At 42.2% G+C, this 24,778-nt stretch overlaps 1 protein-coding gene across 4 annotated transcripts in view; it reads right to left on the bottom strand.

Annotated features, from left to right (window-relative positions):
* The window catches only part of LOC147011065 (sodium- and chloride-dependent GABA transporter ine-like), a 133,369-nt gene that overhangs the window by 39,997 nt on the left and 68,594 nt on the right, over positions 1–24,778 (bottom strand). For all 4 annotated transcript variants that reach the window (XM_085859603.1, XM_085859604.1, XM_085859601.1 and 1 more), the window contains 4 exons: positions 12,481–12,584; positions 12,198–12,322; positions 8,474–8,586; positions 1,793–1,933 (listed from right to left, as the gene is read on the bottom strand). In XM_085859603.1, the coding sequence (XP_085715729.1) occupies positions 1,793–1,933; positions 8,474–8,586; positions 12,198–12,322; positions 12,481–12,584 (483 nt within the window). The remainder of the gene's footprint in view (positions 1–1,792; positions 1,934–8,473; positions 8,587–12,197; positions 12,323–12,480; positions 12,585–24,778) is intronic.

Genomic DNA, 24,778 nt, shown 5'->3' with positions numbered 1-24,778 from the left:
GTTGTGCTCTAATCGACATAAATGCGTTGACCATGCTAACTTAACATTTTTCCAAATTTTTACCTACTCCAAAGTAACAGTGTGATTTCTGTATGTATTTCCACTCAAGCTAGCTTGTTAGGCCAAAAAAAAAAATGTTGCATTGGCGTAACCCGCCCGACCCTAAAAATTCCGCCGACCCTACGTTTTTTTTTTTTTTTTTTTGCTAGATAGCAAAAAAAAAAAAAAATAAAAAATAAAAAATTGCCGACCCTATTTTATTGCTATTTTTGTTGTTTTGCTATCGTTTTCAAGTATCTTGTTGATTGCGATCGCGATCGCAAAAACCCGGAAGTGTTTCGGACAGAACCCGCCGACAAAAAGGGTGGTAAAAAGGGATTTATTAGGAAAAAAAAAAAAAAACCCTATTTTTCAGTGACCCGTTACGCCAATGCAACATTTTTTTTTTTTTGGCCTTAGCTTTGTTCAGCTTTGTGAATCTAATCATACTATGTAGTTGGTTCAAATTAAAACTCTGCTGTTTGTTTGTGTACACAAATATATTGTGATAGTCGTCGGTCCATTGCGGTTGCCCGGTTCAAATATGGCAGTTCATGTCAAAGTGACGGCAATGGTCGACCTTTATGGAAACTCCCCTGTGAGATGTGTGTCTAAATGCTGCGCCACCTTACAGATTGGAAGCCCAAAATGGTCTTGCATCACACCGATAGGCGTCACATGACTATCTAATTAGACCGAGAAACCTAAGTCATGTGACACGGTCTTCTATGCAGTGTGGAGACCACAACCAATTATTTCCTTAATGGGTCACCCAAACCACCAACTGAAGCAGCCAGCACAGGAAGAATTCACCCTCGACATAAAGTATATTTGATTAAGTGAAAATTATGTGGCACAGGGGAAGGAAACAGAAAGAAGGAAACAGAAGAAGGAAATAGGAGAAGAAATACAAAACAATAATGATACAAACCGCTTAACCCACTGCAGATACGTGCCCACAATACCAAAGAGCGAACACAGTTCCATACATATTTAAGCCTTATCTTGGCCCTCAGACATACCATGTGAGACAGACAACAGATAGAAGCAGACAAAACAGAGGTGGTGGGGACAGCCAAAGCCAGGTCTGGCTGCTCCAGCATTGGACGGGGCCGCTACATCCCACGGCTCAGCTTGCGAGGAAAGGAGAGGGCGTGGCTCAGGCAGGGGGGGGGGCATGGCTCAGGTGCGGCAACTTGGGCGAAGACCACTGCTTTGCTCGAGCGATTCCACAAGTCTTTCAACAAGCCACACCTGCCTTCATAGCCTCCATCCCATCCATCACCCAAAATGCGTCGTTCCCCTCCCCTCCAATTCACCATTGGACTGAAGGCCCGTTTGATAAGTGGGGAACCGCCAACTTCCAGTTGTCACCCGAGAGGTCCCTCCCTCTCTGACCTTGAGCGGTTCGAGGCATTGTTCTCCCACTAAGATAGCACCCGAAGGCCTAGTAAAGCACTTTCAAGACACAAATGACAGATTCCAAAGGGCAAAACATCAATGAATGGGGTCACATCGGTTGATGATTTTACAAACACGATCAGGAATGGGGACGATTTCTAACCAGATATTTAAGCGACGCATATCTAACATCACAATTAATTACTTTACAGGTATGCTGGATATTCATTTAAAGGAGATAACTGTGCTATATTTAGCATCTTTAACCCACTATAGTTTATTAACCCACTTGTGTCATTTCCACTACACTACAATATTAAAACGTTTGTTCATAAGGTCAGTTGCCGCATACCTGGGTGGTTGTAGGAATTCCCATTATCATTTGAGTTAAACAGATAAGCAGAACCACAAACTCTTTTCTGTGCAGTTTTTGGAGCAGGTATGGGCCACAGCTGTCCATCAGGAACGTAGCAATCATCTCCACATGAGCAAACTGGAGCATTGAGTGAGAAACACAAAGTTTAGGTTGATTACTTCACAATACATAAGAAAACGACATGAAGGATTTACGTCATATTGATTTCTCAACAAAACTGTCAGACTTCAATTGGCAACTTAATATGAGGTAATGCAAGGCAATTTTTCAATGAGAAATGATCGTTTCATGAAGATGAAACAAAAATCATTTTGTGCGGTCAACCATGCTGTGATAAATCAGAAAAAAAGAGAAGAAAAATTCATGGGAGAGGGGTTCTCTGAATGATTTGCGTGTCGTTGCTACATTTCAGCATATCAACATAAAGAGGTATCTCTCAAAGCCTTAGATCAGGTCAGGTATGGGAGCATGTGCCAGAACAGCGCGTCGCTGCGTCCACTTTCTGCCGGTACTCCAGGGGCCTCCGTCTGGCCATCCCCCAGGCAGATGCCAGGCCCATCCCCATCTCCTTGAGATGATGGTCAACCTGCTGCAACCATGAGGCATGTGGTCGGCCCACTGGCCTCCTCCACTCATGAGACTCCCTCGCTGAGAGAATCTGGTAAGCAGGATCAGCGTCAGGAAAACGAGCCACATGTCCATACAGACGCAACTGACGCTCACGGACTATGCAGGTAACAAATCTCATCCGAGTCTCTCTCAGCAACCGCTCGTTGGATACAAAATCCGATCAGCGATAGCCAAGGATTCTCCAAAGAGACCTGGTACCAAAGGAATTAAGTCTCCATCTCAGATCCTTGGTCAGAGTCCAAGTCTCGCACCCATAGAGCAAGATTGGAAGTACCAAGGACCTGAAGACTCGGACTTTCGTCCTCCCACACAGGTACCGGCAGCGCCACACCCCATGATCCAGTGAATCTATGACTCCCCAGGCCCGACCCAGACGTCTATTGACCTCTGACTCGCAGCCAGCAGAGACATGAATATCACTGCCAAGGTAAGTGAATCTCTCCACGACCTCAACATCCTCACCACAAACAGACACAGACAGGACAGCAGCATCCAAGATGTCACCGAAAGCCTGGATATTAGTTTTGATCCAAGAAACCCGTAAACCCAGCAGCTCCGACTCCTCATTCAGCACCTCGAGGGCCCCCAAAAGGATGTCTAAAGTCTCTGCAAAGATGACTGCATCATCTGCAAAATCAAGGTCCGAGATCTTGACATTCCCAAACGATGCACCGCAACTTGATCTCTCCGACATCCTCCCTAAAATCCAGTCCATACAAGTGCTGAAAAGTGTGGGGGCAAGTACACATCCCTGACGAACTCCAGTAACAACTGGAAATAAGTCAGAGGTGGTACCACCACACGTCACAGCACTCTCAGTACCAGAGTAGAGTTCAGACATCAGATCGATCAGTTTTGCTGGCACCCCACGAAGACCAAGAATCCTCCAGAGGACATCCCAATTCACTGAATCGAACGCTTTACAGAGATCAACATCGGCTGCAAGCAGCCCCTGCCGAAACTCTCATCTGCGTTCGGTGAGGACACGAAGTGCAAGGATACGGTCAATCGCTGACCTCTTTGGTGTAAAGCCTGACTGCTCTGGACGCTGGTGCTCAAGCAGATGGTGGCGAACCCTATCAAGAATTATCCGAGCAAAGACCTTGCCCGGCACTGAGAGCAGCGTCACCCCTCGGTAGTTGTTGCAGTCTTGGCGATCACCCTTCCCTTTCCAGAGAGGGACAACAAGGCCCCTCTTCCAGTCAGTTGGGATGATGCCTGTGTTCCAGGCAGAGCACAAAACTGCATGCAACGACACGAGTGCAGCATTTCCACCAGCCTTGAGAAGTTCGGCATGGATGCCACAGATCCCTGGAGCTTTGCCCCGTTTCAACTTGTTCACCGCAGCCCGTGTTTCTACAAGCGAAGGTGGACCACAGTTGATTTGAGGGTCAGCAACAGGGATTGTAACACCCTTGACGTCCAACTCGACAGCTGGGGGATCAGCCTGGTACAACCGCTCAAAGTAACCGGCCCAGCAGGCCTTCACTTCAGACTCCTCTGTCAAGAGCCTACCACTCTCTGCTCGAACTGCAGTGCTCCGAGGGATGGGCTTGGATGAACGTAATGCGCGACTTCCCCTGTAAGCGGGACGAGAATCACCTGTCCACAGGTGATGCTCTACCCCCTCACAGATTCCTCGCACATAGGCCTCCTTGTCCACCCTCAGTGCACGTACAGTTTTACGCCTCAGCTCCCTGAACAGCTCAGCTCTGCCATTCAGCCTGGCCCTGCGACTCTGGTCAATGGTATCCAGTGTCCCTCGAGAGACAAAATTCTTCTTTTCCCTGCGGTGAGTTCCAAGACATCCACCGGCAACATCAAGGACGGTGGTCTTGAAAGCGCTCCACAACTCTTCAGGACCCCCCAAAGCACCCAGACCCCCCAAGTGTCCACTCAGCCTGTTCGCAAACTCCTCAGCTACTCTCTCATAGCCTTGCTGGTTTGCAAATCATTTTTTCAATTAGTTTTGATTTATAGGAGTCACAAATAACATATATTTTAATTAGACCAGCAATGTGCGAGCATTTATTAAATTCCAAATGGCAATCATAAGAGTTATATGTATCCTTAGACTGTTGATATTGCAAATGAATGAAAGATTGCTGAAAGTGTATGGAGCCATAAGTGTCGTTGTGATGTATCGATATGAGTCCATGTACAGTAGGGTGTTCCAAAAAAATGAAAGTTTGATTTTTTGCTGCTCCCTGATTTTGCCTTTATTCCAATATCCCATAAGAACTTATAGGTTAAAAATGAACAAAATTCCATGATGTTTAGGGGTTCCTCAAGTTGGCACAATTATGTCCATTATGGAGAGGGCATTTTGCACTGCAATGTCAAAAAGCTCATCTAGGTCTCCTTGGAAAAACTATTCTTTCATCCTATATGACTGCTGTGGTTTTTGAAAATATCAAACAACCATATTAATTGTGAAGTGTACTGCGTTGTGCATATTCGACGGCAAGTTGTCAGTTACAGTTTAGCAAATTTCAACAATATTGTGCCAACTTGAGGAACCCCTAAACATTCTCCAATCTGCTTCATATTTAGTGTGTATGTTTCTACTGTCAAATGGAACAAAGGCACACCCAGGGAGCATGAATATTAATACTTTAATTTTTTTTACCCCCTATTATGAAGCACCCTAATGTACAGTCTGCACATGTGTGAACATGTTTTGCCATGTTCGGTCTGTGCATGCGTAGAATAAAGGCAGTATTCTGTTGAACGTGTGGGTGTTTTTCTTTCTCTTGTCATACATCTGTTCAGTTGTGGGAGAACCGAACAGTTATTGACAAGGCCAAACGATTTTGCCTTGGAGACTGACTTTTTGTTCTTTCCTCAAATTATGGCCGCATTGGGCACAATTGGGGAGTTTAAATCCAAAGAGGAAGGGTGGTTGCTTTATGTAGAGCATATTCAGCACTATTTCACAGCTAACGGCATTGAGAGTGTGGAGAAGCAATGGTCAATACTGCTGAGTGGTTGCGTTACATCAACTAATTTCAGGCTTGTTCGCACATAGGAAATTGGGGGATGTCCCATTTCAGAACTGATTTACGTCGTTGAACAAAACTGGAATCCGAAGCAATCAGTGGTTGGCCAAACAATTTGGCACAGGAAAAGTTCAAATCATTCTCTACATGTAAACACAGAAATTGCTGGTACTGCCATCCCATTGTCAACGTCAGGTGGTTGACATGTTGCACGAGGGCCACCCTCGTATTGCAAGGATGAATGCTTTGGTGTGAAGCTCCATGTGGTGCCCTTGGTTGAACAAGGACATAAAGCAAAAAAAAAAAAAGAAAGAAGAAATCAAAGCATGTCAAGAATGTCAGGTGTATCAGAAACTGCCTTACAAAACACCACTGCACCCTTGGGTGTACCCCAGTCAACCATTGTCACTCAATCCTGTAGACTATGCTGATCCAGTCCAGGGAAAGAGACTATTCATCCTCATTGATGCGTACTCAAAGTAGATTGAAGTGTATGTCACGACAAAAGTAACTCGTGAGGTTACGATTGACAAATTGTGAGAAGAGTTTGTTGCTGTCACGGAATAGTATAAAATATAATTGTGCTTTCGGTGAAAGTGAAGGGCATTATTTCACCAGAATATTATAATCCAGTGAAAGCATATAATTGTCAGGCAGCATTTGACCCGATAACTGGAGCTGTGGGGGAAAGAGTTTTACTCTGTGATAAAATAATTGTTTTTTGTAGAAGGAATTTAAAAGTACTTTGAAGAAGGCAGTGTTTATATTCTGTCGGGTAGCACCAAACCAGCCAAGGTTACAACGGGCTTTGGGAGAAATGGTCAAAGACATCGGGAAGAGCTTTGGAATTCACAAGTTGTGAGATAAGAGGGCCAGGTGGTTCCAGGACTGCTGCCATTGACCTTGCTGGCCAGGAACTCCGCTTGATCAAAGAAGTGTTGAGAGTTTAAGGATGATATAAATTACCAACAGTTTGCCTCAGATAGCAGGAGAGAGGAACATGTTGAAGGAGAGGAAGCCCAGCTGCTGTGTACTGGATTTCATGAGGAAAAATTCATTTTCAAACCGATTCAACCAGTAAAGAAGGAAATCAGAGTCTTCTGTATATGAACCAGGACTGGTTCAAAGTCTCCATTCCCTGACTTCAAAGAATCAACTTCACACTGCTGTGCATTGATTGTTCTGACTGGATGGTTGACTCGTCAACTCGGCTGCCTTGCAGTTGCTTCAGAGACGTCTTCGAAACATGCATCTACTCACTGGCTGCAGAGATGGCAGCCTGCCTGTTCCACCACTCTCTCCTCACCTGTTGCCAGCATGCATGGTCTTTAACAGCATGCAGTGCAGAATTAAATGTCAAACAGCTTGATTTGTAGACTCGGATTCATCTGCATGCTTCGGTGATACCAAGCTCACCCTTTGAGGACTTTTCGCAATGCGTCTGGCTGGTCAGATTCATCCTGTGTACACCCACTGGGCAAGATCCTTTCGAATGTGTTCACAGCCGACCCTTCACCCATTCGTAACCTGCTGAAGTTTATTTTACAAACTGGTTACCTGATGTAAGTTGCCTCCTCAAAAGTCATGAGTTAATTCAAATCTGCATTGATATCTGACATTTGTATTCCATTAATTTGGGGATTCTTTAGAAAGTCATTAAGGGTTTTGTTTTAGTCACTGTTATTGTTTTAAAGTTAGGCAGTATGAATGAATAAGTTGCTTATTAAACATCCTTCTGCCTCCTGCCATACGATGGTTCCTCCTGCAAATTATTGCTCTACAATGGTTGGTAACAAACGGGGCGTATGATGGTTTCACTGGTAAAACAACAAATGGGGCTTTAAAACGAGCTCCATCTAAAATCTTTCTACCCTGACACCTTCCTGATAACTGGTTCACTCGCTTTGGTACCTCGAGGTTGACATGCAATACTGCACAGGGCCTTCCCAACACCCTTGTGTACGACAATGGGCCATGTTTTATGAGTGAACAAATTACAATTATAGTTCTGCAATGTGAATTTAATTCGACACATCAGGAGTGCTCCACACCATCAAGCAACAAATGGGCTCGCGGAATGTGTTGTGCAAACCGTGAAATTGGCACTGTGCAAAATGAGTTGTCACTTGCACAATCGAGTGTCAATATTTCTCCTGCGTTATCACACAACGCAGTCAACCAACAACAACACAAACACCGGCAGAGATGCTCATGAACATCAAGCTCGTACACGTCTAAACACAGGTGTGCCAAACATCAACACCACAAATGAAGGTAAAAGCTGCCGCAAAAGTTAGCTCATGAATAGCGAGCAGATCATCGGGCTTGAGATTGGACAAGACATTTCAGTTTGCAATTACAGCTCAGGCGACAAGTGGTTGCCCGATCACATTGTCAAACAAACGGGTGCTGTTTCAGACAATGTTTAAATGTCAAGTGGAGGCATTCAGCAGACGTTGAAGCCACATGCCAACTGGATTGCAAACCGAGCATGGCAAAACATATTATTCACACATGTGCAGACACAGCATAGCGATACATCACAATGAAAGACTGCTGAGTGTGTGTTGCTCTAAGGGTAATAACCTACAACCCCGATGTGAGATGATAACACATCTGTGAAAAGCATTGTAGGAATTTCCAAGATGTTGTCCATCAGTGTGCCAGAGCTGTGCAGCAGTGTTGTATAGCAATGTTTCTCGTGAACAAGAATGTCAAGCCAACTAAAACTTACAGAAGTGTAGTTGTCCAGTTGGGTAATGTATGTCTCAAGTGGAAGTCTGAATGGTGAGACCGATTTAGAAATGGAGGAAAATCATAAATACATGATGGAGATCCTCAAATGCAAGCAAATGCTGTGACTCCCGCTTCCTTCCTGTGCACTTCATGTTGTACTCCAACGTTTACTTGTCTTCTCTTTTTATTTATTTGGAACTCTGACCTGTGTTATGTAGGAGTGTTGGAGTGGGGATGGGATTACTGTATTAATTTTTTCCACTTTGTCCAATGATGTTGTTGCACCGGTTACCAAGGTATCGATGCCCAGGCAGAAAACCATGAAGAAGAAAGAAACGGCCCAGACGGATGCAAGTGGCATTGTTGAGAGCACCTCAGGGTAAACAACAAACACCAAGCCAGGGCCTAAAAGTAGGCATAATTTATCATGAGACACGAAATATCATGATATACAGTACACAATGACAATTAGGTGTGATGTGCACAACATAACAAGAACATATCAAAAAATATCAAGGGTAGAAACGTGCACACAGTTGATGGCTCTTTGGATTAAAATAAAATTTGCATCATTGGGGGGGGGGTGGGGGGCAGTGGTGATTGGGGGCAATGGAAAGTATGTCAGGCCAACATCAACACTGGGTTTCACTTCATGGTTAGAGAAAAAAAAAAAAAACTTTATGAATCCTCCTCTTTGGATTAAGGACACAGCAAGATCTTACATTAATAACCTCAATATAGTAGTTATTTCAGCGTGGTAGCTTATTGCCTTCCTTTTGTCAGTATTATGTTACTGTTACTGTTACTGCCAGAAGTGCCCATGGTTTAAAAAAAAAATCACGATATAAAAAAGAAAAAAAAAAGGTTGTCTTTTATTATTGAACTGATTGCAAGCTCATAAATGGGAGGATACATCTATTTCTTCACAGCAAAGAAGAACGTGATCAAGGCAGTGGTATGTTGCCCATACATCAACCGTGTTACCGATTTTCTCTATTGGGTTATGATATTCATCATATTCAATGGGTTTGGAATCAACAAAATTTGCATTATAGATTACAAACTTTACTCTATTTTGAAAAGGGAACTGATAGTCGTGATAATGACAAACTCAGAAAATGTAGTTAAATTATTGCACACTTCACTTTGAAACGGCTACGGTTTACTGTCTACTACCATTCTACCAGGACACATGGTACATGCATACATCAGTCTAGTACAATATGAGTTTCTGAGCTCAAGTGTACTGGCTCTGGATCAAGAAGTCAACACTTTTACAAGCAATGCGACTTTGCATTTGCACATTCTAAGCTAGGCCGATCTAGGCTAAAGTTGCCTCCTCAAAAACCATGCAAATATTCTCTTCCAAGACATGGCTGCTGTGCACAAAATCTTCTGTTAAATTGAATTTCCTGGCTGAATCCTTGTATGTTTCACAAACTCCTCCATCTACGGTTCGGAGATCGTCAAATGATGTTTTACCAGTGCAGTGTAGCAGGAATACACGAAGACAGATGAAAGCGCTCGATGTCCATAGGGCTTGCCAAAACCATGTGTCTGATAACCTTGTCGCCGTCCCTGCATCTAAGTTTCCATGTCTTTAATCCATCTTTATATACGTAACATTTTGGAATGTCATGGTGCAGATACCTTCGTGCCTCAGGGTCTCTGGTTTAACTCAAACCAAGCTGTAAGTGTTGTACCCCTACGTCGTGCAATGGCTTCTTCCTCGTTACCTTCTCTGAACACAACAGTCTGGAATTCAGGTAAGTGTAGCACAAGTCTGATGATGGAATAGGACTGTTTGTGCATTTCAAATTTCATCAATCTCCATGCTGCCTCTGGGGCACTGACATACCCGCAGTCCAAGTAGGTCTTTATTTCGTTCACCTCCACTCTCTCACGCTCTCGAATTCCGATGCTGGCACAGTCATGTCACTTGTATACATATTTAAATGAGTACTTGATACTTTTTCTGCTTGCGCAAACCTCGATGTTGATGTGTGCTCTGTATTTCTTCAGTAAATATCCATTGAATGGTACCACAATCAGTTCCATGAACGGTCATGGTGGGTCCATTTGGGGGATGCTTGTAAAGGGCATAGCCATCTATGCTCGCAAGGGTCTCTACAGCATACGCTTTTGGAAAGCCTTTACTGCACACTCCATCTTTCATACAACTCGAAAGGCGATTTAAAGTGCCACATGGACCATGTATCATGTGAGACTTCACCAAGGAATGGATCTCCGGTGACTTGTTTGAATTAGGAATTTGTGCAGAACAATTCTGTCAATATTTTTGGCGGTACAAATATTATCTTCTCGGCACAGTGTGAGTAATATGTGGGCATGCAGTCGGCCACGCTTCTGATACTTGACGGCGTAGAAAAATGCGTTTACTTTTTCCAAGACGTGCTTCTTCGTTATATCATCGATTAACCCTTTTAATTTCAGACGACACACACGTACCACTAAATCTGGTCTGCCTTCAGCTCGTTGGTGTTGTCCAATGTTTTCTTGTATCTCTGTCCATTTTGGATTACACGTGAAGGTGATGAAGAAATCTAGTTTACAGAGTTTTCAAACAATGGCAATAGAATCTTGGTAGTTCTGCTGCATAGCTCTTGGGCTCCCTGCAAAACTCGACAGCAAAATGATGATACAACCCACAGGACGTTGGTTATCAGCATCAACGTTCTGGACGTGGTCCAGTAGTCCTCTATATTCCATGGCTCGAAGGGTTTCCTGATTTTGTTTGAAGAATTGCAGTCGCTTTGCTTCTGCCTTGCAATATCCATCGACAACATAATGCTGGAATAATTCCCCTGAAGAATGGATAGTGCTGAATTCATTTCGAATAGCCAGTCGGTAGGCATATAATTCACAATGAGTTACTTTGTTTCGAACCATAGTTTGTCACTGGTGAGGCATGTTTATCATCCATCCAGGCATGCCATGTGGAAAGAGAATGGGATATGTCATGGGATCGATGTGAGAGGAAAGTGTGATGTGAGATTAAAGAAAAAGAAAAAAGATTTTTGCACAAAGATAGTACAATTCAACATTAACAATTTTTTTGGAAATGAAATCACGATTTGGGTTATTACTTTATGACTAAATTACAAAAGTTCAGTACAATTATAAACATAATCATAATGCAGTCACCTTATCGTCATTGAAAGAGTTCAATTCTCTCTTTAGGAAATCATGCTGTTGTAATCATACAATTATGATAACAGCAGCATTATTTCCTGTAATTGTAATTACAATTTCTGCAGTAGTGTGCAGATTACAAGTCAAGTTGAATGCACCAAAGCAGGAAGGGTCATTCGAGTAGCTGTAATATAGTAAAAACTGACACTTGAGTCAAGTTTACACAACTACGTTAACGGCAAACCAGACTGGGCAAGCAGAAGTGAAGGGGACGACTACTGTGATGCTGTGGACCCACTGCCCAGTCAGACCCAACTTAGCTAAATCTCACCGCTCAATTTCCCACTCATGAGAGTTCACAGTAGATGCAAATAGGCCTACAGCTTCCTCACCCAGAGGAGATAAGAACACATGAGACAATCCAAAAATGGAATTGAGACAGCCCACTGCTATACAAACCTCATCCCAATGAAACAAGCACATGCACTGTTATGTTTTATTGATTCACATGTGGGCAATTCACAATTGGAATGAGGTGTCTCAAGACATTTGTAAACAGTGTCTTCATAAATAATATATCACATGCTGAACTTACCTTCCATCGATTGGGACCATACTCTGTGCAGAGTGTTGGTGCTGCCTAAGCAGCCTCCTTGGCTATTGGATACAATCCTGGACAGGTCACCATTCCGACACAGGATACCAGCAAGCTGGCACTTATTTTGCCAACCTCTAAAGGATGACAGGCAGAGTCAACCCCACCTTGTATTAATTCAACAGAAAAGTGGGATTTGAACTCAGGATCCTAGGATTCCAAACCCACTACCCTAAACATTAAGCCAACACCAGGCATACAGACTTACCATCCACTGCAATCTTCTCCACTGGTTTATTGTATACATGAGACAAGTAACCCAGGCCGGAGAAGATGACAAATCCTGAGAGAATGCTCGTGATGGTGTTAACCAAAACAACAATCAGCACATCCCTGCAAAAGAATGAATAATGATGTTCGAGCATGTAGTATTTTACCAAACTGAAGCATTTCAATTCAATTTATATCTTATTTCAAGTCAGACATGCATGTGGTGTGCATGACATTATTATCGACATGTTAAGAAGGTTTGTGAAAACGATTTAGTTTACCTGAACAGGACGTTGTTAAATTTGTTGCAACTGGAAAATGATGTTAACACACCATTACCAATTCCAAGAGAGGAGAAAATTTGACCTGCTGCCTCCATCCAAGCCTGCACAACGATAAATAAAACCATGATTAAAGTCAAACAAGCAATCTAAAACAGCAAACTATGCATATTGAATGGTTACAGCCAAACACGAATTTACTCTTGAAGAGATGAAGTGAGGTTAGATGGTCAACAATCTGACAATGGATTTCTGAAGGGTTCTGTTGTTTCACATAGACAAACTGGGGACTGCACAGCCAAATACTTCAATGTTTTATTGTGATGCAGTAAAAACATCAGTAAGGCCTAAGGTCTAAGTCATATTTGCTCTACGGCGAGGATACGGCGGCCGTACGCCCTCTGAATTGACAGAAACGTGCAGCGGCCGCAGAGTTTCTGCGGTGGCCTCAGGGTGGCCCTATGCCGTTTGGCTATCTTTTACAGGCCGTAGGGGTCGCCATGGAATTTTAACGCGGAGTTATAATTTTTTTCATTTCTACATTCGCCGTAGCAATTCGACAAGCCGAAAAAAAAACTGGTAAAAAAAGAAAAAGAAAAAAAAAACCCACTCGTTACCATCCGTCTGGCCGCATGTTCGCCTTAGGGCCCCCCTGCGATCCCCTTGCAGTCGCCTTGCGGGCACCCTGAGGCTACCTTGCGTCTGCCTTGAAAATTATATGGCCGCCGCAGGGCCTCCTTAAGGTCACCGTGCGACATCAAATCAAAGACCGTACGGCAACCCCACGTTTTCGTCTCCACAATTTATAAATACCCGTGCGGCTCCCCGAAAAATAAAAACATGTGACTGCTACATTGTGTGACCGTGGAAATACTGCGGCCGCCGTATAATTGCTAGTGGCCATAGATTTTGGAGACTCCACGGCCACCGTGGCAAATGTGACTTCGGCCTAAAGGTGCATTTAATTTATTTTGCAATGGTTTTAATTGAATGATAGTTTTGAATTTGTGTTTTATCTGCCAACTAAATAAATTATTGTCTTATTGCAGATGAAGATGTTTTAAATCTTGATTAGTAATCTAACTTTTGTTTTATTTTTTATTCTGTAACATGCCATAAGCGTCATTACTGTACTTGATGGACACTGGCGCACTATGTGTTCATATTAATATTAAGGTTTCCAAAAACATATTGTTGTGGCTTCTAAACCACATACTGTGGTTTTCTTTTAGCTAAACGCAGCGGTGTGCCCACCGTAAGTGGCACACCTTGTCGCAGCTTTCGGATCAACGCCGAAATCCAGCTACGGGTGTGTTTTTAATCACACCGTAAATCAGCCAACTATTCTGTTTGTTCCAACAACGATCGCCGAATTGTCGATTTACCTAAGTATGCGCGCAGACAGAAATGCCGGGGATTTACACCTCAATGGGACCTGCTTGGAAACGAGCCACTTATGCAGCTTGCTCCGTTTGTATATCGCTAAGCCCCGCCGGATCCGATTACTTTATCGGCTATTTAAAAGCCAGCTAATATCCCGAATGGAATACGGCAGCTCAATTGAGGGAAAGTACGCAATGAACAGGTGAACATTCACACAATGACATTTATTTGTAACACGTATGCAATCATGCAGTAAGTAAAGCAATGCAGGTAAGGGACAACACACGAGCAAGACAAAGAACTACAACCGTTCTATTTATTACTGTACATTCACTTAACAGTTCTACTTATGGACACGGCACCACAACTTTAATACAAAGAAACCCCAGGAAAGGGAGGAGCAGAACTGGACTGTAGGCCTTTAATATCCATGGAGCTGTGGAGACCGCAAGAGCTCTGAGAGGCTGGGCTGGTTACCTGTCAACCTCGTAGTGACTCGCAGAGCGACCCTCGATGTTTCTTCAGAAACATGGCAGCTCGGTTGGTCCAGGCCCCGCCGTGCAGCCTGGTGGATCGTCCTAGCCGACAACGCCTCAGAGGAACAAACGGGCATTTGCTCTCTCGAGAGTTGATGCTCTTTTAAGAGCCCTCCCGTTCCTCAGCATTGGCTCGGACCATTCTGTCGCTGGCTGGCGACCTCTCTCCGGCTTTCTCCACCTTCCCGCAGTATTGCACGGCAAGGCAGGCTTGGCTGCGCTCCGACGACCCCGACTTCCCTTCACTGGACTCGAACCTTGGCGGGCTGCTGGCTTCCTCCGACTCGACGCCAGCTCGACCCCAGACTTCCACTGCGCGACTGGCATTCCGGCGCGCCTTTTTATCGGGTCGGGGGTGCGTTTGACCTCTCACCTCTCACCTCTCACCTCTCACCCCCCACTGGCTCTGCCCCTTTTGTGATTCTGATCCAATTTCTTTGCGAAGCTCGGACATGCGCGGACGTGGGTGAAATCATCAACCACGCAGGAATCATCAACCATGCAGGTCCCGTTGCAGGAATCATCAGCTCCACTCTAACAGGGAACCCTTGCATCTGTCGGCGGCGATGTTGCTTGTCCGTGGGATTCACTGTGGCTGCGAAAAGATGGCGGCGCAATAGAGATGAAGGTGAGGCGATGTTGTGCGTTTGTGGAGATGATGTTGAGGAGATGGTGAGGAGATGTCGTGGCTGGCGCTGTGGTGGGGATGGCGTGGTTGTTGAGAGGCAGTTGTGTTTGGCGTTGTGGTGGGGATGGCATGGTTGTTGAGAGGCGGTTGTAGTTGTTCAGTTGTGGTTGTTCAGAAATAAAGATAGCAAAAGAATAATGGCTGACTCAAAGATCACAGCCCGGTTACACAAATAAAATCCCTTTAGACATCGGTGGGGAAATCTAATCTGAACACACACTTATCGACATAACTGATCTCTGGGAAACCTGAATGGTGTTCTGTGAATTTCCACAACCATAACAATATGTTGTGTTTGGATTTTATTGTTCTGATTCTCCATTATTAAGTCTTCCAAAAACATATGCTTTTGTAATCATACAAAACATATGCTTTTGGAAGACATGATTATTGTTCTGATTATTATCATAATTATTATTATTATTTTCTTCTGCCAGATTTTGTGATGAAGGTTTCTGAAAAACAGTAAGATCAGTGATGCTGAAAGTTTGCAAACTTGTGTGCACTGAAGTTCCAGCTTTTTGATTGGGCGACCATTTTGGTGGCCATCTTGGATTTTTTGAAAAACTTCAACAATCTCATTCAATACCACTGAATGGATCGACGTAAAATTTTACACATATGACAGATGACCCATGAGGATATAAGTTTGCAAAAAAAATCATCGGTCACATGGATTGGTGGCCATATTGGATTTTTTTTTGATAAAACTTTAAAAGTCTTCTCCAGAACTGATCAACAGATCAATCTGAAACTTCATATGTATGATCGACTTCACATGTGGAAAAATGTTTGTGAACTGTGACATTGTCAGTTAGGTGGTTCGGTTGCCATCTTGAATGTAAGCAAAAATTAAATTGACCAGAGTCGCAGGGCCAGGTTGAATGGCAGAGCTGAGCTGTTCAGGGAGCTGAGGTGTAAAACTGTACATGCACTAAGGGTGGACAAGGAGGCCTATGTGCGAGGTATCTGTGAGGGGGTAGAGCATCTCTGGAGAAATAGAGCAAAAGAAATTGAGCAATTTTCTCTGGAGAATCACTTAATATGGGTGGAGAGGGAAATGGAGGATGATCAAGATATGGAGCAATAGGGGTTCTGTCGCTTTACTGACAGGAATATTAAGACCGGGGGGGGGGGTGGGAGGGGGGTTGGGGTGGTGGGAGGGGATGGGGATGAGGAAGGGGAGGGGAGAGTGAGGAAGGGGTGGGAGAGAGAGAAAGGGGGTGGGGAGAGTGAGGAGGAGGGGAGGGAATGAGGAAAGGGGGGAGAGAGAAAGGATGGGGAGAGTGAGGCTTCACCACTTCACCATCATGTGGGGTAGGACAGGTCAGGTCAGGTCAGGAATGGGAGCATGTGCCAGAACAGCGCGTCGCTGCGTCCACTTTCCGCCGGCACTCCAGGGGCCTCCATCTGGCCTTCCCCCAGGCAGATGCCAGGCCCATCCCCATCTCCTTGAGACGCCAGTCAACCTGCTGCAACCACGAGGCATGTGGTCGGCATATTGGCCCCCTCCACTCATGAGACTCCATCGCTTAGAGAATCTGGTGAGCAGGATCAGCATCAGGAAAACGAGCCACATGTCCATACAGCCGTAACTGACGCTCACGGACCATGCAGGTAACAAATTTCATCCGAGTCTCTCTCAGCAACCGCTCGTTGGACACAAAATCTGACCAGCGATAGCCAAGCATTCTCTGAAGAGACCTGGTACCAAAGGAATTGAGTCTCCGTCTCAGATCCTTGGTCAGAGTCCAAGTCTCGCATCCATAGAGCAAGACTGGAAGCAGCAAGGACCTGAAGACTCGGACTTTCGTCCTCCCGCACAGGTACCGGCAGCGCCACACCCCATGATCCAGTGAATCCATGACTCCCCAGGCCTGACCTCTGACTCACAGCCAGCAGAGACATGAATATCACTGCCAAGGTAAGTGAATCTCTCCACGACCTCAACATCCTCACCACAAACAGACACAGACAGGACAGCAGCATCCAAGATGTCATTGAAAGCCTGGATCTTAGTTTTGACCAAAGAAATACATAATCCCAGCGGCTCCGACTCCTCATTCAGCACCTCGAGGGCCCCCAAAAGGATATCTAAAGTCTCCGCAAATATGACTGCATCATCTGCGAAATCAAGGTCCGAGATCTTGACATTCCCAAACGATGCACCGCAGCTTGATCTCTCCGATATCCTCCCTAAAATCCAGTTCATACAAGTGCTGAAAAGTGTGGGGCCAGTACACACCCCTGACAAACTCCAGCAACAACTGGAAATAAGTCAGAGATGGTAAAACCACACTTCACAGCACTCTCAGTACCAGAGTTGAGTTCTGAGATCAGATCGATCAGTTTTGGTGGCACCCCATGAATACCAAGAATCCTCCAGAGGGCATCCCAATTCACTGAATCGAAGCTTTACAGAGATCAAATTAGGCTGCAAGCAGCCCCTGCTGAAACTCGCGTCTGCATTCGGTGAGGACACGAAGAGCAAGGATAGGGTCAATCGTTGACCTCTTTGGTGTAAAGCCTGACTGCTCTGGACGCTGGTGCTCAAGCAGATGGTGGCGAATCCGATCTAGAATTATCCGAGCAACGACCTTGCCCGGCACTGAGAGCAGTGTCACCCCTCGGTAGTTGTTGCAGTCTTGGCAATCACCCTTCCCTTTCCAGAGAGGGACAACAAGGCCCCGTTTCCAATTCAGTTGGGATGATGCTTGTGTTCCAGGCAGAGCACAAAACTGCATGCAACGACATGAGTGCAGCATTTCCACCAGCCTTGAGAAGTTCAGTATGGATGCCACAGATCCCTGGAGCTTTACCCCATTTCAACTGGTTCACCGCAGCCCGTGTTTCCACAAGCGAAGGTGGACCACAGTTGATTGGAGGGACAGCAACAGGGATTGTAACACCCTTGACGTCCAACTTGACAGCTGGGGGATAAGCCTGGTACAACCGCTCAAAGTAACCGGCCCAGCGGGCCTTCACTTCAGACTCCTCTGTCAAGAGCCTATCACTCTCTGCTCTAACTGCAGTGCTCCGAGGGATGGGCTTGGCTGTCTACAGGTGATGCTCTACCCCCTCACAGATTCCTCGCACATAGGCCTCCTTGTCCACCCTTAGTGCACGTACAGTTTTACACCTCAGCTCCCTGAACAGTTCAGCTCTGCCATTCAGCCTGGCCCTGTGACTCCGGTCAATGGTATCCAGTGTCCCTTGAGAGAAAAATTTTTCTTTGCCCTGCGGTGAGTTCCAAGACATCTACCAGCAACATCAAGGACGGTGGTCTTGAAGGCACTCCACAACTCTTCAGGACCCCCAAAGCACCCAGACACCCCAAATTTCCACTCAGCCTGTTCACAAACTCCTCAGCTACTCTCATCCTTCAGCTTGCCAACATCCAGCCGAGGCTGGGATGGTACCATTCTCCAGGAATTAAGGTACAGCTTTAGCGTTGCTACAACAAGCCGGTGGTCAGTATTGAGGAACTGAGCACTCCGGTAGACCCTGGAGTTCTGGATCATCCTCCAGCGACTGTCAACGAGGACATGGTCAATCTCCTTTGCCACACCGCCAGCGTTGGAATACCAAGTCCAGCGATGAGCTTGTGGGCGCTGAAACCATGAACCAGCCACCCTAAGTCCATGACTTCTTGCAAAGTCAAGGAACTTAGTGCTATTCTGATTCATAATTAGTGACCCATGGGGACCAACACATGTCTCATAACAGTAGGGTGAATATATTGATGCTGGCTCACTTTTCCCCATGTAAGTGAATGGGGGATTTTCAGCGATTCATATTTTTTTTCCCTAAAAATAAACCCCCTTTTTATCTCAAGGTATATTTATTTGTCTCCCCTTTTAACCTTGGGGCACTCTTTTCAAATAACCAATGCAATAAGATAAAGATTTGTTCAACTAGTAAAGTAGTAATGTGATTTGTTAAAGGTGATTCTAAAGAAATGTCTGAAACATCTAAGCCTCGGGACACTCTTTTTCAAATAACCAATGCATCTTGCTTCGCTCACTCATTGAACCTATAAAGATTTGTTCATTCTCAAATTCCTTCAATAGTTTAATTTTCTTCGCACAATAATCCCCATCGAAAATATTTAAAAATAAAACATTTGAATCGTTATATTTTCAAGATACCCCTTTTGTGTCATTATGAAATGATAAACTTCTCTTAATGCTCTCGTCTGACTACCTTCTGAGCCGCAGATTATTTTTTGCATAAGCCACGCCCACTTTTCATAAGCCCCACCACTTTTGCTCAGCCCCGCCCACTTTTCATAACCCACGCCCACTTTTCCCAAGCCCCGCCCACTTTTACATCATTTCCAGTTCATCTCTGACTCACAAATGAATCACCAGAAAATTCTAGAATGTTATGGTTTTGAAAAATTTCCCAACGAAGGCTTGTCTGGGCTTGCTCAGGCAATTGTCAAACAATTCTCCATTTTGAAATTTTTTTCTCCATTCTAACATCTGACTCACAAGGCTTGCCTGGGGTTGCCCAGGGAAACTAGTCTTTCTGTACAAAACTTCGAGCCCAGACTCCATTTTAAACATTTTTTTTTAACTTTCATTGAGAATGGAGTGCTGTGCAGACTTTGGGGTTCCTTGGAGTTCTACTACTTGTATGGAACTAAACCTTCAAGTTGATGAACTGGATTCAAACCTCTTATCTGTTGAGGTAAGATTTTATTTTTCTATTTTCAGAGTTTGATTTTAGCATAGACTCATTTAATAATTAAATCACTTAATGAATACATTATTATTTTCTCTCACAGGAAATTGTATCTGAAAATACCGATTTTGCCACAACTTGGGGTGAAAATGTTGGCTTGGTTGAAGACCTTATGAGCGACCAAGACCCACAGAACGAGCAAGACCTTGAGTGGGATGATTTTGGGGTTCCTTGGAGTTCTACTACTTGTATGGAACGAAACCTTCAAGTTGATGAACTGGATTCAAACTTCTTATCCATTCAGGTAAGATTTTATTTTCCTATTTACAGAGTTTGATTGAAGCATAGACTCATTTAATAAATAAATCACTTAATTAATACATTATTATTTTCTCTCACAGGAAATTGCATCTGAAATACAAAATGAAAATACTGCTTTTGCCACAACTTGGGCCGAAATTGTTGGTTTGGTTGAAGACCTTATGAGCGACCAAGACCCACAGAACGAGCTAGACCTTGAGTGGGATGACTTTGGGGTTCCTTGGAGTTCTACTACTTGCATGTAACTAAACCTTCAAGTTGATGAACTGGATTCAAACCTCTTATCCATTGACCCAAAGAACGACCTCGACCTTGATGACCCAACCAAAGAGTTATACCTTGGAGACCAGCAAAATCCTGAGAAAGAGTTTTACAGCAATAGTACTCATTGTGAGTTAACAAGACAATACCCACTGAACAAGTTATACCTTGATGAGCCAGAATACAAGTTTTACCTTGAAGAATCACAAATTTTTAAGAAAAAAAAAATCAGTAAATGAGTTCTGCCTTGATGGTTGAAATAACTACCTTGGAGCCTTGGGAAAAGGGTTCTGCCAAGATGGTTCTAAATATGGAACCTACCTTGGAGACTCACACATTTCAGACATTTTTAAAAATGGAGATTTCCTTGATGATGCACAGCTATACTATGTGAGATCTATTACTGAAACTCATAAAAATTGGAAAAAATGGAGTTTTCCTTGATGATCCACAGTTATACTATGTGAGATCTATTACTGAAACTCATAAAAATTGGAAAAATGGAGTTTTCCTTGATGATCCACAGTTATACTATGTGAGATCTATCACTGAAACCCATAAAAATTGGAAAAATGGAGATTTCCTTGATGATCCACAGTTATACTATGTGAGATCTATCACTGAAACCCATAAAAATTGGAAAAATGGAGTTTTCCTTGATGCTCCACAGTTATACTATGTGAGATCAATCACTGAACAACATATAAATTGGAAAAATGGAGTTTTCCTTGATGATCCACAGTTATACTTTGTGAGATCGATCACCGAAACCCACAATATTTCTGGAAATTGTGATTCTACCTTGGAGTCTTGTATAGATGGTTATATTTTTGGAGACTTGAAAAGTGGGTTCTGGCTTGATAACTCACAATGCGATATATATCTTGGAAACTCAAAAGGAATGTGGTTATACCTTGGAGACTTGGAAAGTTGGGTTTATTTTGGAGACTTGAAATGTGGTTTCTACTTAGACTCTTGGGGATCTCAACCTATCGATGTGGTTTTTTGTTGGATGGTGCTTGATGAGAGCAATATCAAGAAAGTTCTGGGAAGAAAGTGCAGGAAAGTTCTTACTCCCCCTTTCTACTTTATCAAACCTGAAAGCTTTAAAAGACAGAATTGGAAGAAGAAAAAAAAACATAAAAAATATATATTATTAGTTCTGGGAAGAAGATGCAAGAACGTTCTTACTTCACTTTTTACTTCATCAAACCTGAAAGCCTTCAAAGACAGAATTGGAAGAAGAGAAAAAAAACATTAAAAATATATTTTGTTGAAATACGTATTGAAAAAAAAAGACATTGTGTTGGGCGAAGGTTGGGGTTGAGATTTTGAATGTGAGGGTTGGGGTGGGGGTTGAGATTTTGAATGTGAGGGTTGGGTGTGGGGGGGGGGTACATACACACACACACCAACAAACAAAAAAGTTAAGCCTTGAATATTCAGTTGAGGATTCTGTGTTTTGGGTTCACAGATCTAAGAACGTCCCCCCTTGACACACATTATATATATATATATATATATATATATATATATATATATATATATATATATATATATATATATATATATATATATATATATATATATATATATATATATATATATATATATATATATATTTTATAAATTTAACCCTGTTATACACCTCGGACTTGGCCGTCAAGTGTCCACAACGGAGGGAGTGAAGCGCCAACCCATTGCTTCCATGGGTATTATCTGCTTAGTTTTGTCTTTTGTAATTCCTGTGAATAAAATGAACCTAAAATTTCTTCCCCTTCTAAATCATATATCTTATAAGTCCAAGGAACCGGATCTATTACATCAACAATTTTAAAAAGTTCGTTCATGCATTGTTTAATATAACCCTTTTCAAAATGAGATTTCCATTGATATATTCTTACGATATCACCAACTTTGAACTTAGGTTTTCTGAGATTAATCTCTCTTTCATATTTTAATTTTGTAAATGTTTCTGATAGTTTCGTATTCGTTGAAGTGTGAATTGTGTCATTATACTTATCCACAATAACCTGAATAAAAGATGACCATTGTTGTGAACCGAGTTGTGTGAATTTTTTTATAGTCTCTTTTAAGGTACGATTAAAATTTTCAACAACAACGGGTTTTCCTTCATTAAAGGTACTGTATAATGTAATACTGATATTTTTTAGAAATTCATAAATTTCTTGTTATAAAACTCTCTACCCTCATCAGTCCACAATTTTTTTAGGTTTTCTCTTACTTTTATTAAATATCTGTTGAAAGGCTAACATAAGAGTATTACCTGTTTTGTTTTTTAAAGGGACAACCCACGCATATCTACTCCTCAAATCGATAACGGTTAAAGCATACTTGTACCCCTTATCATTATTGAGTTCAATCAAAGCAGAGGACCAGATATAATCAACTTCCTTGGAATAAACCTTCCTTCTCTGAAACTTTGTGAATATTGGTTTATGTAATTCTTCAGATAATTGCTCTTCAATCTTAATGATATCATTAGGGCCAATAAGTTTTTTGAATTTCCAAGTCAAAGTTTCAATTTAGCGCTGATCATCTTCTTCATGATGAACCTATCAACTTTTTCTCTTAGCGTTGGATTTCGTATCAGAGACAAATTTTTCTTCCAAAGTTGTGGTATTCCCATAATCAATATCGTGTCTCATGCACACTTCATCAACCCTATTGATGGGCTTACTCCATGATTTAGGATTGTCTGCCTCATCTAATCTTTTATCCAAGTTTGTGCCTGGACCACAGAAAGAATATCGCATTAGATGTAATTCCCCTGGTATTCCAGTAGTTGTAAATTTACTTCCTGATAAAAACTTTTGTATATCTCCTCCAGGTTTGTGTTTGGAGATAAATTGACACTTTTTTGAATCACACACCAAACATATACCTTTTTGTATAACCCTGCTATTTTTACTTTTAAAATATGAAATATTTTTCGTATTAGTTTTCTTTATACATTTGAGACAATAACTCATATATTTATGAGAAAAAATCCTCCAGAGTGCAAAAACCTTTTTAGTTTCCAACACGCACATTTGAATCTTAATTCTTAAAACATAAAGAATCCTTAGAAATGCCTTCACTCTCTCCTCCATTTATTTAAGAAAAACATGAAAAAATTTAATCAAAGACAATATCTTGTCCTTGAAAATGATGTCAATAGTCTTGTCGAAAATATTGCAAATAGAATTGTCAATTCTTTGTTTTCCTCCTCGGTATATTGAGATTCATTTATTTTCTGTAATACCCCCAATCTTTTTTTAATCTCACTGGTTTCCATATTTTCATATATATTTATTCTCGCTCTTTCCTCCCTCTCCTCCTTCTATCTCTTCTCTCTCTTCTCCCTCTCCTCCTTCTCTCTCTTCTCCTTTTCCTCCTCTTCTCTCTCGTTAACTTCTTCCTCGTCCCTTACTATCCTTGAATCACTTACACCCCATAGATTATCATACATATATTCATTGGGATTTCTTGTTATTCCCGTATTCAAAAGAATTTTTTTTGACAACAGGAAACAATAAAATTTCTTTTGAATTTCTAAAAGAGCCTTACGTTTTCTTAACTTTATAATTTTTTCATTATTTAACATTTTAATTAAATCCAAAGTTGTTGGTTTATCAACATTAGCATAATGCCAATCTTTTATTGAAAATACCTCATTCTTATGTTGTAGAACATATTTATTAAAATACCGAATACCCATTTCTTGAAGGTATGCTTGGACACAAACGATAATTTTCTTGAAGCCTTCTTGCTGTCATTTATGTATTAGAAATATATGACAGAATAATATTATGACACGAAACACCTTCCCATCTTCCCACAGTTAAATCATTTTGTATTTCCTTCCTTATTATATATAATCCTGTTTTTTTTCTGTTTTCATGATATAAACTCGGGCAAAACCATTATTATATTTACCCTTATTAAATTAATTTATTTGGTGTTTACTAATCGTGGCTCCACAAAACTCATTCTCTATACCAAGTGGATAATGTTCTTCCTAATGAGACTGATTTAATTGTTCCAGGTCTTCTAGGTCAATTTTAAATGACCAATTATACCCTAAATCATTCATATCATACCCCCATTGTTCTATTCTCATACAAATGATACGTCCTTCTTTATAAAAATCTATTTTAATTCGAACTGTGAAATCTGTATGACCTGGAAATAAAATCAACACTTCTGTATCTTTCGAATACACGGTCGTTTTATTTAAGGATATATGTATATTGTGATAAATTGCTTAATCTCACCAAGTCATTCGCGTCAGTCGGGCTTGGATAATTTTTTAATTTATTAGCATTTTTCGTATTAATATTTTTTGTTATACTATATTTATGTCGTTCACCCTGTGCCTTTGTGTAATAATTTGATAAATCAATATCCAGTTCTTGGGATA

The sequence above is a fragment of the Eptatretus burgeri genome, chromosome 16 (genome assembly GCF_056783735.1).
Source record: "Eptatretus burgeri isolate ZD-2024b chromosome 16, Ebu_testis_v1, whole genome shotgun sequence".
NCBI classification, from domain to species: domain Eukaryota; kingdom Metazoa; phylum Chordata; class Myxini; order Myxiniformes; family Myxinidae; genus Eptatretus; species Eptatretus burgeri.
Note: the sequence above shows the minus strand (reverse complement) of the source record. Positions and strands in the feature narration are given on the sequence as shown.